The sequence below is a fragment of the Rattus norvegicus genome, chromosome 9 (assembly GCF_021556685.1).
Source record: "Rattus norvegicus strain SHRSP/BbbUtx chromosome 9, alternate assembly SHRSP_T2T, whole genome shotgun sequence".
Lineage (NCBI taxonomy): Eukaryota > Metazoa > Chordata > Mammalia > Rodentia > Muridae > Rattus > Rattus norvegicus.
In genome coordinates this window covers 41,449,549-41,466,043 of record NC_141542.1, presented here as the reverse complement: position 1 = coordinate 41,466,043, position 16,495 = coordinate 41,449,549, and the positions used below count along the sequence as shown (strand labels likewise).

At 39.2% G+C, this 16,495-nt stretch overlaps 1 protein-coding gene across 4 annotated transcripts in view; it reads left to right on the top strand.

The window, feature by feature from the left end:
• The window catches only part of Smap1 (small ArfGAP 1), an 84,883-nt gene that overhangs the window by 48,885 nt on the left and 19,503 nt on the right, over window positions 1–16,495 (top strand). The window contains exons 3-6 of one of the 4 annotated variants that reach the window (XM_087567675.1): window positions 4,012–4,097; window positions 5,227–5,302; window positions 9,993–10,073; window positions 15,577–15,657. In XM_087567675.1, coding sequence (XP_087423801.1) covers window positions 4,012–4,097; window positions 5,227–5,302; window positions 9,993–10,073; window positions 15,577–15,657 — 324 coding nt within the window. 4 annotated transcript variants of the gene reach the window in all.

The window sequence follows — 16,495 nt, the reverse complement described above, 5'->3', positions numbered from 1 at the left end:
GTTCCTGTTTGAAAGAACTGCAGGGACAAAAATGGAAAAGAGACTGAGGGAAAGGAGTTCCAGTGACAGGTCCAAATTGGGAGCCAGCTCAAGGGGAGGATCCCAGGCCTGACACTGTTACTGATGTGTGTGTGCTTACAGACAGGAGCCTAGCAAGGTTGCCCTCCGAGAGGCCCAGCAGGCAGCTGAAAGAGTCAGATGCAGATACTTGCATCCAACCAATGGACAGAAGCTGGGGACCCCTATGGTTGAATTAGGGAAAAGCTGGAAGAAGCTGAGGAGGAGGGTGACCCTGTAGGAGAACCAGCGGTCTCAGCTAATCTGGACCCCAAGATCTCTCAGACACTGGGCCACCACCCAGGCAGCATACGCTAGCTGGTATGAGGCCTCTGACACAAATACAGCCTGTAAAACTTTTAAAACATCAAATTGTTGAATATAGGCTTTGTTTTTCATGCTAAACTAAGGCAGTTTTGTACTTAACAGCATTTCAGAAATAGAAGAGCTTCCTCTATTTTACGTTTTGACAACAGCGTATTAGAGCATTGATGCTTTTTGGATATTCAGTTTACACAGTATATTTTGAAGTTAATATTCAGTTATAGTAGGTTTTTTTTTTAATCGAGTTTGAAGTAATGTCTAGCTTTCTGCTGGTGTTGCCGTTTGTACTAAGTAATGGGCTATGTTGAAAAATTAACAGAAATTATAGACCTAAAAAAGGTCACAATCCTTTTAGTATCAGGTAAGGGGTTGTAAATGTTGTTTGGTGTTGTATAGATGAGTACAGTATGAATTTAAGATGGTGTATGCAACAAAGATTGACTAGCAATTCCCACTGGTTCACATCTTCAGGAGCAGATGGAATCTAATGGCAAGGTAAATGCCGTTAATTATGAAGTATGTTCTACCTAGAACATACATCCTAACTTAGACCCTCAATATTTTGTTATGTTTTTATAAGCATGAATGGAATTGACTTTGTATGTAGTATGATCTTGTTCTGTCAATGTTTGTTAGAATCAGTATATTCTGTTTACCAAATGCTTGACTTTTGTGTTTTTAAAGTCTTAATTTTAAGTTAATGTCTTAACATGTGTCTTTAAAAGTCTTACTAGAACTATTGACTTGTAATCCATACTTTTTCATTGTTCACTTGAGGTCTGGGTGAATAGAAGAAGCTGTCGATGGGATGATGCAACCTCAGTACAGCAGGATTATATCCAAAATACTTAATACACTTGAGTTTTCGATGGCTCCAACACAAGTATTTCTCCTCCTAGAAAATTGAAAACTGGTTTTAAAATGTGTTTTTCAGGGGTGTGGGGAAATGTGTTTTTCAGAACTATGTCTAGTGCTTATCATCTGGCTGGATTCCTAGATACTAGATTGGTAAAAAGTAAAAAAAAAAATCTCATTTATAGCTCCTAACATACATTTTCTCCTGGTTACAAATAATTAAAAATACAATGCTTACGTTTTCTTTGTCTTTTTCCCTTTATTTATTAGGGGTAGAATGGGCATGAGGTACCAGGCTGTGGGACAGGTACAACAGGTCCTCTCTCAGTCCTTTCTACTGTTGTATAGATGGTCAGATCATACTCAAAAAATGTCACTGTAAGCAGACTGTAACTGTCGACTTCCTTGGAAGAGGGGTTGGGTTTGGGTTTGGTTTTTCTCCTTCTACCTTGTGTGTTTTGGGGATCTGTCTCTCTGTCTCAGGTTAAAAGGTTTGCAGCAGGCACTTATACCCACTGGCTCATTTTATTAGACCTTATGTTTTCTCTTGAGAAACATGCCATGTATTGTCCCCTTATCCCCCTTTCCCAAATGGCTGTCTTCCACCAGCTCAGGAAAACTGAAATATTTATTTGCCAAAGAACAAGCAACTGAAAATTTCCTTGTCAGTTCTTTTTCTAAAGCATTGCGGATAAGAGACTAAAAAACAGTATTTGAATAGCAGTAGTGATATTTTAACAATGAAGATGAGTCTAGAGGCTGTGGTGTACTTCTGTAACCCCAGAGCTCAGGAGAATCAGAGGTTTAAAGCAATCTCCAGCTACATAGTGAATTCCTGGCTATTCTGGGCAACACACGTCCCTGTATCCAAATTCAAACCCAACCCAACCCAACCCCTCTAGCTCGGGAGAAAGAGAACAGTTACAGTCTGCTTACAGTGAAAATTTCTGAGTGTGCATTCTGACTATCTGTACAAAGGTAAGAAGGGTGGAGAGAGAATCTGTTACTCAGCAGAACGATCCTGTGCCATCTCTGTGCCTCAGTGTCCTAACCTGTAAAGTGAGAACGAGCCTCTGAGGCAGGGCTTGGTGTTTGTAAGCCACTGAGGACAATAGTAAAAATACGTGCACTTAGAGGGCTGAGGCTAGTGCTTGACATGATATTCACGACGTATTTCCTTTTTCAGTTATAGAGCAGAGCTCCTCCTGCAGTTCTAATGTGTGAGTCTCTGAGGACAGATGGTTCATGCCATCTTCCTTCTCACTTCCACTCGGCCGGCAGCTGTCCTTTAGAGCCCCTTGTCATCCTACCATTTGTTTGACGTTGCGTTTTCATCTCTGCCATTCCTTCTGCTTTGGCTCTCTCTTCCACTGTTTTCTATTCTACTTAAAAACCATGCTTCTACACAGTCCTGATCTGGCCCTTGTTTCTTATTTCCTCCTCCTTCCCGATCTGTATGCTGTTTCTTGCCCCACTGGCTAGTTGTACTGAGTAATGTCACTAGAACAGTGTTAATAATTGGTGTGAATTATGTGTATGCCAAGATGAAACTCCACTGCCACACTTAAATAAATGCATTGAGTAGATAATTGGTAGTGATTGAGCATGCTTGGTTCTCTTGGAGAGAACCGAGTCTGGTTCTCAGGACCCACATGATGGCTAACAGTGATCTGTAACTCCAGTTCCAGATGAGCTGATGCCTTCCTTTGCCCCCAGCATGCATCAGGCACACCTGTGCTACGTACCCATATGTGACAGCAATACCCTCATATACAGAAAATAAAATAAATATTTAAAAAGGTTTATGACTATAAAAGAATGCCCATTTATATAATCTGGTATTTGTAAGATATCATCAATTACACAATGCATTCTTTGTTTCCTGAATTCTTAGATTTTGGGAGAGAGGTTTGTTATTAGCTTTGTGTATACTGTACCTGAAGTGATTAAACTGTAGCTGAAATGTGTTATTTAGGTGAAAGTTCTGATGGTGCCAGTCCAAGATTAGGCTTTATTGCTTTTGGCTATGTTGAGTCAGTGGATGGCAATGGTGGGGAGTGCATGGTGAAGTGAACTCTATCCCGAGTCAGGGGAGGCTCTAATGATGCCCACTGACTCCACTTACAGGTCCTGTTGCCTCCCAGTGGTGCCACTCTGGGAAGCAGGCTCTTAACAAGTGGGCCTCTGGGGACACTACTTCTGTACTCTAATGTGGAATTGAGCCATTAAAGTACACAGGTGGTTTTGGGGGGAAAGCTTTGAGTAGCCTCTCATAGGGTCATCATTCCAAAGCAAGTCATCCACTTAAGTGGAATTCCAGGCAGCACTCTCTCATTTATCGTGCTCCCAAGGTAATCTAACTATAAGTTATGAAAATTCTACAATAAACTCTGTAGTAAATTTGATCTTAAGTTGTTAGTCCTGGAAATGTCAACACTGTTCAGACATTTCATTTTTGTAAATATTAGAACTACCCACAAAATGTCAAGAATTTCAGTTTTAGGAAGTTATAAGTACAAAGGTAGGGGTGCTTTCTCAGTGAACATCATTTAAGACATCATGGAGTCACATGTGTTTGTAAGATGAGGGATTAAATATAATACCTCTGTTTGAAACTTGAATAATTAACCTTATAGTCAAGATTTAAATTATTATCTTAAGGAGAAGAATATACATTGGAAATAGTAATTGTTACTCAGGATTTGTGTATATGTATGTCAGAATTACTTTTGTTCTTGTGAATAATGAAAAGACTTGCCATCTTTTTGATTACAGTGCATGCAAGATATGGGAAATACTAAAGCAAGACTACTTTATGAAGCCAATCTTCCAGAGAACTTTCGAAGACCACAGACAGATCAGTATCCTTTGCATTTGTATGTTGTATGTTTGAAACGAGATAGCACACTTTTACCGTTAATACTGTATGCTGATATTTAGGAAGAAGTGAACTGTATTATAGTATCATTAATTAATGTAAATTGCCTGCACAGGGGCACTTAAAATTCCACCAGTGCTCAGGAGGTAGAGATGGAAGGTCCTAACTTATGTGCCAACTTACAGGTTCGCTACATAGTGAGAACCTGTTCACCTGTTCATGAAAACCAGGAGTGGGAATGTAGCCCGCTTTCTGAGAGTGGTTTTGCTTTAAGCAGTTCATGAGAAATGGAAATTAATTTTGTAATGCATTTTTTAATGCCTTCTAAATAGTTTTCTGTTAATAATTAGGAAAATCTTAATGCTTTCACCCCCCTTAATCATTTATTTTTATAAAACAGTGTCAAACAGATAACCTTTGACTTTGTATAATTTTTTTCCTCATATTCTTTCCTAAGAACATTCTGAAGAACTTTCTGGTTGTAAGTGGAAACCTTAGTTGTAGCTACTGAACTTGCGCATTCCTTGACTTTGCAAGAAAAAAAAGGCCACTTTTTAATATATAGGAAATTCTGAGGTTTGCCCATTTATGATATAGCTGCTAAGGTAGGAAAAAATCATGTTGAAATCAGCCACTTAATCTGTCTGAGTTGTTAATTCATTTATGATATGAAAATAGTCATTGCATTCAGTATTAACTGGGTGTTGAGAAGAATGTGAAGAATCAGTATGCAGCATGTTGCACACGGTTTGGTGTATTCCGAGTTCTGCCTGGATGCTAGCTTATTGCCAAATGACCCTGAGCTCAACTGTGGTTGTTGGGAGTGGTGGGTTGGGAACAAACAGTTATGCTGGCTGTTTTTCTTTCTTTCTTTTTTAAGATGGGCTGATTCGTTTGTTTGTTTGTTTGTTTGTTTTGAATGAGTTTTCCTGAAGTAAATGCACTTTCTGTGGAATAAAGAAATGTAGGCTGTGGGACATGTGCAGAACGGGGTGAGCAAGTGGAGATAGAGGGAGAGAGAGATTAGAGCGGGCGATTTAGAGGGGAAGGAATGACGGGAAACATACACGGGACTTTTAATTGCACTTTTTCCTTAAGTTATCTGTCTTCAGAGCAGTAGAATTTTTCATCAGAGATAAATATGAAAAGAAGAAATACTATGATAAAAATGCCATAGCTATCACAAATGTAAGTAAAATCTTCATTTTTCACCAATTGATGTTTGTTAAGTAGATTTCTTTTTTCTTTTTTCTTTTTTTAAAGATTTATTTATTTATTATATATAAGTACACTGTAGCTGTCTTCAGACACACCAGAAGAGGGCATCAGATCTCATTACAGATGTTTGTGAGCCACCATGTGGTTGCTGGGATTTGAACTCAGGACCTCAGAAGAGCAGTCAGTGCTCTTAACTGCTGAGCCATCTCTCCAGCCCATTAAGTAGATTTCAAAACATACAGCCCAATTTGTTTATTATAACACATGTTAGTTGTAATTATTTAGATGTCAGGATTTTTGGTCACAATGTTGAGAGCTTGTTAAGTAGTATGGATTCAGCTTGTTTGACTGTGGTGGTTTGAATAAACTTAGCTTAGGGATTGACAGTATTAGGAGTCGTGGCCTTGTGGTTGGAGGACATGTGTCATTGTTGCTGTGGGCTTTGAGACCTTCCTCTTAGCTGCCTGGAAGGTAGTCTACTGACTGCCTTTGGATCAAGCTGTAGAACTCTTGGCTCCTCAGTAGTGTGTCTGCCTGGACGCTGCCATGCTTCCCTGCCTTGATGATAATGGACTGAACCTCTGAACCAGTAAGCCAGCCCCAATTACATGTTGTCCTTTATAAGAGTCACTGTGGTCATGGTGTCTCTTTTCAGCATGGAAACCCTAACTAAGACATTGACCTTTCATTAAAGGAATTAATTATGTAATTAAAGAGAAGACAAAGCCACTGGCTTGGGGAAAAAAAGAACAAAAATTACTTTGCAAATTCTAGAAATGAGTGAAAAAGAAAATTTGTAGTCTGTTTTCCCACTGGAAGTATGTTAGGTCTGTTGAGATGTGAAAAATATCACAAGAGTATATTAATGCTGGATACTTCCAGCATTATTGATTATTCCAGCACTTGATTATTAGCAAACATGTTAATAGTTCTTACCTTATTGTAGTAATAAAGTATATTAACCAACTACTTCTATTTAGATTTTATTTCTGCTTAAAATTTCTCCTCTCAGTTAATTAGGAAAAGCTAATTGCCTTTATTGTTGAAATCAACTTTTGGCGTTTGACACCTTGTTTAATAAACAAGTCTTAAAGTAGTTCCTTTCTTGGAGTCACCAGTCATGTCTGAAACAGTAGTTCTCATCTCAGTTTGCATATAAACTGTCTTTTTCTTTTAATTCCTATTTTGTTACTTTTCTTGCTGCGGTGAAGCACCATGACGAAGAAAACTTATAGAAGGAAGGGTTTATTTTGGGCTTGCTGTTGAGTTCCAGTGACATTAGTCCATCACCACAGGAGGAAGTGTGGCAGCAGGCAGCCGTGACAACTGGGGCTGGAAGCTGAGAGCTGAGGGCTTACATCTCAAGACTTAAAAGCAAGCAAAGAGAGCAAACTGGAAATGCCCAAATCTTCAAGATCTCATGGCCACACCTCCTAAGCCTCCCTAAGCAGCCACCAACAGGGAACCAAGTATTAAAATATCTAGAGATTTTGGAACTCAAGAGAACCCTATAGGCCTTTGAATTACACCTTCAGCAGGCGTAATAAACAAAAGCTATTGAAGGATAAATAAAAACCAACAGTATTGAGAAAGGTACTTATAATTACTTAAATTTAAGGCCCATTTAATTCTTTTTTTTTTTTCCCTTTTTCTTTTTTTCGGAGCTGGGGACCGAACCCAGGGCCTTGCGGTTGCTAGGCAAGCGCTCTACCTCTGAGCCAAATCCCCAACCCCCCCCATTTAATTCTTAAGTGAAGTATATACTTAATGAATATTTATATGAAATAGTAAATTATTTAGAATATTTCATAAAACATACTACTTTATATTAGATCCTGAAATGTGACATTCTAAACCTTTTTACTTGAAATTGTGTTTTTTTTTTTTTTATTCTCAGCAAGTTGGAGGCTAGAATTATATAGTAATTTGTAAGGGTTTTATTTTTGAACAAAAGGTTTTTTTCCCTTTAGATATAAGATATAGTTTGGCAGGATAATTTTTTTTATTCATAAGAGACATGTAATAAAATATTTAGGATTAAATGTCATGGTATTTGTAAGCCATTTTCAAATAGTTCAGTGAAATCTGGCAGTCTGCATGTGTGTGCACTTGTGTTAAGGGAGAACAAACATGGCATCAACAACCACAGGTTGTTAACCTGTGATTAATATTAATGGTTTTTATGCAGTCATGGGCACTGTATTTTTTCCCCTTTTTTGTAAGCTTGGAAGTATAACATTTTAAAGTGAAAGATTATGTACTGCTGAGCTTGTATTGCCAATGGAATGAAAATCCAGGTTATTTCCATGTAAGCTCTGTTCACAGTCTTCTAGGACAGTAAGTGGAGACTAGCCCAGACTTTAAAGATAGGACACAGAGAACGAGTCCGTATGTCTAAGCTCTGTCCTGGAAGAAGTGGGGTGGTGCGGGTGCAGCTGTGTTTGCTGGACTCTTGAGCAAGAGCTGTATCGTATGACCTGGGTTTTATGTGGCTGAAAGGCCCGTGTGAGATAGCTCTAATTTACTTTAGTGTCTTAATTTTTATAAATTACATGTTTTCTGTTTCAGATGTTAATCTTAATGTCAGGATATCTTACCGCTTTTAATTTGTTTTCTTATCTTGAGTGATCTGTTAGGCAATTTCAAAGCAAAGGAAGAATTTGCTTCTTGATTTTCTATGACATATTTCAAAACTTGGCGAAACACAAAGCAATAAACTGCAGCAAAGCAGTTACCGTGACTGTCGTTTTTTTCTAAAGGTTCCTACCTCTGCCCCTGCCTCAGCATAGCTGTGAACCAAGCCATTGGAATCCATTGTGAGAGAGAGAGAGGCTATAGTGGAGTCTTTTGATTGCTAGGGATTTATATTTAGTTATAAGGAATGCCTTCAGTAGGCTGCCCTGGTGATGCTGACCTAGACTCTTAGTCAAGAGGCTGAGGCAGAAAGATCCCAAGGTCAGGGTCTACCTGGGCTACAGAGTAAGTTCAGGTCCAGCCTGGGCTATGTACCAGTGAAGGGTAGTCAATGAATACTTGGATTCCTAGAAAAAGCTATGTGAGATCAAAAAGAAAGAACTACTGAAGTGGGCATTTGAACTAGAAAGGCTTCCACAAGTCAGTAGAGGCAGACTGGAGCTGAGAGCAGGAGTGATAGGTAACTGACTAGCAGAGTGTAGCCAGAGCAGGGAAGGGGAGAGGCATGGAGTACACTAGGTGTGATCTAGGTCCTTGTGTAATGTGTGTAAATTATTGAAGATGAAGCTTGCATGTAACAATAACTTAGTACAGGGAATGGACTGGGGAAATCAGGAGGACTCCCAGGTGACAGGAGTGCACTTCTGAGAGAACACACTTGCCTCTCCTTTGTCCTCTTTCTCACCTCCCGAAGAGGACAACGGTCACTTTTATAATAGATTTTCCTTTTGTTTCTGGATATTCTGAATACCTCTCTCATTTTTCATGTTTTTAGGTTCTGCTTTTAAAAAAATTATAGAAAGAAGTTTTATGATACAAATTATCTAATAAGTGATCGTATGTTTTTAATCCCACATTTATATGAAGTTCAATAAATATCTCTAGGAAGCACCAGCTTCAAGTCAGGCTCTAAAGTACATTCTCATAATGGAATATACATTTCCCTGCGATGGACATTTCCTTTTATGTAGAGCTTGGTTTAATATTAATTAAGTGGCTAGTTTACATAATTGCACCAGATCCAACACTGTACAAGGGGGAAACAAACTTCTGAAGTGATTCAAGAACGACTGCCGTAATTAACTAGCAGGCTGAAGGAGGACTTGGCACCTTGGAGTATTATTTTGACATTATTTAATGGCCCATCTAAAATGGCAACTTCAGATCCCCATAGGCACTACCAGTATGACAGGGAAATATAGAGACATCAACTTTATGGCTCCAAAGATCTGCCATGTGTGTTGTAAACATATTCAGTTATATTTTTGCAGTAAGATAGTGCTTCTGTTAATCATCTATGCATGTAGAAGTTGGGTAGGAAGATGTGTGCAAAGCTTTCAGGTGAATTCTGTCTCTGTGCTTCAGAGTAACCGAACAGGGCTGGGCACTTCTGTTTGCATAACCATCTTCAGGATGGCACGAATAAATTACTTTGTAGTAAGTCTCTTGGCTACTCAACTGTTACACTAACCCAGTCTTTTCTCCCACTCTTTGCTTCTGCTTTCTTAAACATTTACTATTCTCAAACCGTTATTCTCCCCACTGCTTTATTTCCTGTTCTTAAAGTTATTATCAACAATAAAAAATATTTTTACTCTCCTCCTGTATGCATAAAACTTTTTTTCTTGCTTCAAATTACTAGGGTTTCGATGGTAACCTTGACTGCAATTGAGTTATCAGAGAAAATTATACTTCAGATAGTTTTGTTATTATCTTGTGTAAATATAAGTTTTTTAGCTTAGAAGAAAATCCATTTTAAATATATATGGTTCTCTACTATGTCTTTTTAAATATTTCAGATAGACATTGTTTTTAAAACATATTTATTCTTGATGCACTATTTTACTGTTAACATTCTCTTAACTACTTTTATCAGAAATGCATGAGTGTTTCCCTCTGATGTCTGTCGGTTTTAATGACCGCCTTCTCTCCTTTTTCTCTCCTCACTTTGCATCTGCACATCTAGATTTCCTCTTCTGATGCCCCTCTTCAGCCTTTGGTATCCTCTCCTTCTCTGCCAGCTGCTGTTGATAAAAACAAAATAGAGGTATAGTAATGCTTTCCGCGTGTACATTTGTACTGTTCATTGCTAGGTGGGCTTCCCCTCACAATGCTGTGATGTAGAAACACCAGGAGAATTCATGTTTCAAATGATCTCCAGAATGAAAAAAACTTTAAACATATTAATTTATATTTAACTCCAGAGTGACTTAGTATATGTACCCGTTAAGTAACTTCTTTGTTGCTATAATCGTTACTACCTCAGCAATTTTAAAGATAAATTGTTGTTGAATTCTTTGATCTCTAGGTTTTTGGTTTAAAAAAACAAAACAAAACAAAAACCTTTTTTGACTATGGTGTAGTTGCAATAAGCATTTGAAAGCTAATGTCAGATTTCCTTTTGAAGAAATATCAACTGTTATATAGAAAAAAATACATATTTTAAGGAAACGGGAATTTAGAATGGTCAGTGATGACTAGTGGAGTATATTTTGAGTGAAGGTGGTAAGATAAGTTACAACCATGCTGTATTTTTCAAGTCTTCTGTGCACGCATTTGAGAGTTTTAATTCTGCCTTTTCCTGTGTCCACTTTTAAAGATTTATTTATTTATTTATTTATTTATTTATTTATTTATTATTTTATGTATGTCACTGTCTTCAGACACACCAGAAGAGGGCATCAGATCTCATTACAGATGGTTGTGAGCCACCATGTGGTTGCTGGGAATTGAACTCAGGACCTCTGGAAGAGCAGTCAGTGCTCTTCACCGCTGAGCCGTCTCTCCAGCCCTGTCCTCTTCTTGATAAATGGCATGCTAGACCTGTGGGACACAAAGCCAAGATGTAACTATACCCTTGCCGACTTTACAGTTTAATGGGGCAAATATGTAACTATACAGCAGTTTACAATGAGTGTATGTGTGCTGTGATTGCGAGAGCCCAGCTACTGCTAATATAGGAACTTACTTCTGATGCAGTTTGCATTCTGAACAGGCCCCTGCTAGCTCTAAGGAGCAGGAGGTATCCAGGTAGAGAAAGCAGCTTGTGGAGAGAGTATGGTTGCAGAACTGTGTTTAAGGACGTGCAGGTTGAATAAGCTAGGAAAGGCCTTAGGCATCCACTGAAGGTTATTGGCCTTAATCTGAAGGCTGTGGGTACTTTAACAATGACGGTTAGGGGGAAGGAGGTGATGGGTCAGATTTTCATATTCTAACACTGTCAACTGGTTCTTGGGGAAATGAATTTTGTGTTAATGTGTGAAGAAAAGCCTTAAAAACCAGGCTTAAACAGGAATAGATTGACAGATGTCTGCTAAAATGGGACAGAGAAAAGAAGAGTATAGTTTTGAGAGGTCTTGAGGTGGACTACGTGGTATTTAATAAAGGGGGGGGGGGTGCTTTGGAAGTCTTGGCTTCCATGCCTAACTTTTCAGCACCTTCATGTGATAGTGGCCTACAGTGAGATAAGGATGCTAGTTGGAGAGAAGGATCTGACTTGAAGAGAGAAAAGGAAAAGGAGAGGAATTAAAAGTTGGGCGTGTTGAGTTTGAACCTACAGGTGCCTAGTAGATACTTGGACATACAGTTACAGCCCAGATATAGAGGTATGAGAAGTAGAGTCTACATAGCTTGCTGAACCGACAGAGCCATCCATGAGAACAGCAAGTTGTCAGCGCGTGTAGTGCAGGATTCAAGGTGAACAGAGTCTGGTGATTTGAGTGGTCAGTTTAAGTTTTGGGGGGCTCTGTTCTTTTCCCTGTCTTCCTTCCTTTCATCCACCTTCCTTTCCCTTATTTTGAGAAAAGGTTTCAATGTAGTTCAGGGTGACCTTGAACTTCTGGTCCTCCTCCTGAGTCCTGAGGTGGCAGTGTGTATCAGTCACCATGCTTCCGTCTTGTCCTCTCCTGTCCTGTCCTCTCCTTCCCTCCTTTTCTATTTTTACTGTTTCTTCTTTCCTTCTTTCCCCTTTCCTTTCCTTTTCTTTCCGATCCAGTCTTTCTTTTTCTATTTTCATATTCTTCCTCCTCCTCCTCTTCTTCCTATCTTCTTTTTCAGCTTTTGATTCTCTGGTCAAACTCTATGATCCTGCTTTAAAGCCCAAGCTGTTAATGTTGCCTATAAGCCCAGGTCATTCTGTAACTGGAATCAGCTGTGTCTCATTGGCTGAGATCCTAGTGTAAAGTGGGTCAAGGCATGCACTTTGTCCCCATTAAATGCAGCTAAGTGCATTTATTTTGGGTGCTTTCGTACATGCCCACCAATCATGGTGGTTGAGATATCAGCCTTTTCCATTTGTGATATTTTCCTTGAAAAATAACTTTGTTTCTGTAGGAGTTGCTGTATTAAAGTACCATATGTGATGTAGCTTATGAACAACAGTAATCTATTTCTCACAGTTCTGGAGGCTGTAAAATTCGAGACCAAGGCCATGTGTCTAGTGTGGGCTCCCTTGCTTATTCATAGAGTGACATCTTGCTGTGATCTCACTTGGTGAAAATGGGTAAGACTCATCTGGGGCCTCTTTACAAGGACACTAATCCCAGTCATAAGGGTTCCACTCTTGTGACTTAATCACCTCCCAGAGGCCCTCAACTCTTAACACTGTCTCACAGTGGTGGGGATTTAGTCTCAACATACGGCCACAAACATCCCAACCATAGAAATAACTAACAGCTCTGAGAGGTGAAGGAGCAACTTACATGGACAGCTTTTCTCACTAAATGTTACTAATTATATCCAGAAGACGTTTTATAATTTATAAAAGACTTTTTGCTTGTTTCATTTTTTTTATAATGTAAGAATAATTACCTATTTCCTAAATTTGTTGTGGAGATGAAATGAGTTCAGAACAGTGACCAGCACATAAAGGTTCAGTAACTACTAGCTGTAATATAAGGACTATCACCATAATACTGACGCCCCACTGAACTTCAGTGAGCAGTGACATCGACATGCATGGCGTCTGTGCTCCATCAGCATGAGGGGTACTGATGCGCTGTGTTCTGAGCATTGTTTTCCTAAGCTTTGTTTTTCATGTGTAAGAGAACAGCACTGACAATAGTTGTGTCAAATAGTTCTTCTGACCATTAAACTGGACAGGAGGAAGTGTTCATTAGATGGATTTTGGAAATGTAGGTTTGGTTTGGTTTGGTTTGGTTTGGGTTGACGCAGGTGTAGATGATGCTTCTAGTTGACCCCAAGGCTTATATTTTACTTCTGCTCTGAACTCCCAAGTAGTTGGGCAGATAAAAAGTATTCTGAGGAATAGCCTCCTTCCTAGGCAGTTTGTTCTGGACCAGTTGGTAGATGTTTTGTTTGGCCCTTGGGATAGATTGCTCTTTATGCTTTAACACTCTAGGTATTTAGAAAGTACAACTTATGGTCATTTATCTTGTTCTTGAAAAGCATGATTGAAACAGATGGCTTGAGAGGATTGTAGTATTATAAGGAGCTTTAAGTAGAAACTTTTTATCTAGGTTGTTCTAGTTTGCTTTTCTGTTGCTATAATGAATATTATAACTGAGAGCAGTTTAGGGCAGGAAAGAGTTGATTGTGGCTTACACTTGTAGGTCACAGTTCATTACTGAGGGAAGTGGGAGGAGGAGGAATCTAAGCAGGAACTCCACGCCGAACATGGGACATGGAACATAGAGAAAGGCTGCTTGTTTGTGCTGTTAGCTTTCTTATGTGACCCAGGTGCTGCCTAAAGGGAGGGTACCCTCACAGAGGGCTAGGCCCTCCCGGATCAGTGGACACAAGCTTTCCTAGGTATGGCCACAGACTGGTCTGCCCAAGGCAGTTGTTCAGGGGAGGCTCCCTCTCTCCAACCTGCTATGTTTCAGTTGATAATAAGTACTGAGGCAAGGTCCTGGAAGTTGAGTGTGTATTCTCATTATTACTGTCTCTATGCAAGTGCACTCCCCAGTTTACTATGACTCACACTGCTTGACACTAAAAGGAGAGGGTAGCAGTAGACTTGCTGTACAATGTTATTGCGATCTTTAGCTCATAGTTGACGGTATTGCTATCTATGCATAAATAGACTTGTCATTTTTATAAAAAAATGTGGATGAGCACCAAAGTTTCTTTTTATATTTTGCCACAGGTACTGAACGTACAGTTTCTCATTGGTGTCCTGCTTTATAGCTTACGCTGGTCTGAGGTTTTCTCATATCTTTTAAAAATAAGTGCACATTAAATTTATGTTGACTTTAATGAATACTTAAAAGCAGTCACTATATAGCTATTATCTGTCAGTGTGTAAACTGAATATTGTTATCACATCAAGTTCTCTCATCTGACTTTCTTTTAATCACTTTACTTCTTGTGCATAGAGATAGCTAGACACCCTGACCTGTCCACCATTGTCACTGTCAGGTTTGTGTTTCTCTGTGTGCAAGCATGTGCTTTAGTAATCTTACTGTTTTGTAGCTTTATGCTGGTATTCATACTTCCAAAGAACATGTTCTTGCATTTTGAACTTTATATGAAGTTACATGTCCCTTGGAGCTCGGTTCGTCTACATCATAGCCTAGGAATTGCACTGCTCTCTACTGATTTGGCTGTGAGGAATAACTAAGCACTGACAAAGGAGGCCATCTCCGACTTGGAGGCAGCTACTGATTTACTCTGTACATAGCTTGACTGGTTTATATACTTGTCTTTTAAAATCAATCTCTCTGTCTGTCTGTCTGTCTGACTGTAAATACACACACACACACACACACACACACACATATATGATTTGTTGTTATAGTTGTTAATTCTCCTTGGAGTACAAACTGTGAACATCATAATACATCATTACGGTTTACTATAACTATTTACACCAGTTATTTGGTTCTGGCCCCATGCACTGTCCTTAATATTTTTAATGAGAAAATTTCTATATTTGTTTATAAATACATATAACTATGATGGTGGCCTGAAAATATTTTATGGGTACTTTGGAAATTAAGATAACTTTGTATTTTAACACCCATGTTTTCCTGATATAGTATTACTTTATCTATTTCACAATGAAAATCTCTCTCGTGGACATGTAATCCAAGCACTTCGAGGCAGAGGCAGGCAGATCTCTTTGAGTTCCAGGACAGTCCATTGAGTTCCAGGATAGCCAGGGCTATATATTGAGATACTGTCTCAAAAAGAAAAAAAAAAACCAGCCCTATCATTTGGTTTACTTCATATACATACATACATACACACACACACACACACACACACACACACACATTTATAGTTATATAGCCTGATATAAACATGAGAATTTGTTGAATGGAGTTCTCAGCATTTAAAACAAATCCTGAAGTTTAAATTGTCCCACTCCTTAAGTTTTGAGTAATCCTCTGTATTGTCATTTAGCATTTAACTTTATGAGAAAATGAAATTACTTTTGACTTTCAGATTTCAGTAGCATGTGGACAGTGGACGCACTTGATATGTCTGTCTTTCTCAACCAGTGATTCAAACTAATAAAACAAAAATGAACTAAAAGCTTCTAAAAGTTTTAAAATGTTAACTTACGAAAACTTTGGGCTGTGTTTTAGAAAGAAAAGGAAAAAAAGAAGGAAGAGAAAAAGAGAGAAAAGGAGCCAGAAAAGCCTGCCAAAGCACTAACAACTGAAAAGGTAACGCTTCTCAAAAGTACCCAGGTTACTGTGTGCCTGCACTGAAGCCTTTCTGACATGTGTGCAATTCCAAACATTAGCCTTTCAGCAAGTACTTACACACTTAATCCTCCGTACTGAACATAGCCTTCTGAAGAGGATCTCCAGTCAGATATAAGTGTGAGTGTACGTCATCTGAGATCCTCACAAAACAAGTGTTCTCTTCCGAGAGACCCCGTGAATGCCATGTATAGTGAGACTGCTGTATGCGTTGACAAGATAGAGGTCAGACCTGAAAGCTCAGAAGGATTTCGTGCTTTCTAATGTATGAGCTAGATCTTGAAGCATGAGCAGTTTCATTGTGGAAGGAAAGAAGATGCAGGACTGAGAAGGCAGCCTGAAGATGGTTTTGGAGACTGGAAATAAAGTGTGAGTTTGGACAATCTGTCCAGATCTGAGGAGCAGTGAAAAGGACAGCAAGAGTGGCAGAGTGTTGCTCACATTGTTGGCTTTTATTTTCTGCTTGAGGAGAGGCTCTGGAGAACTCTTTGTTCCTGTTCTCTCTCTCCCTGGCCCTCCCTTCTTACAGCTCAGGCCAACTCAAGCTCTTTTCTTAAAATTGTGACATTTGAATCGATGCGTGTGTGTGTGTGTGTGTGTGTGTGTGTCCCCGTCCGTCCGTCCGTCCGTCCGTCCGTCCGTCCGTCCGTGCATCCGTGCATGCACTAGCAAGTGTATGCATTTCCACCAGGGTGTGTGGAGATCAGAGGACAGCTTGCTGTAGTTGGTTCTCTCCTTCCACCATATGGGTTCTGCGGATTGGACTCAGGTCGGCCAGGCCTAGAGACAGATATCTTCA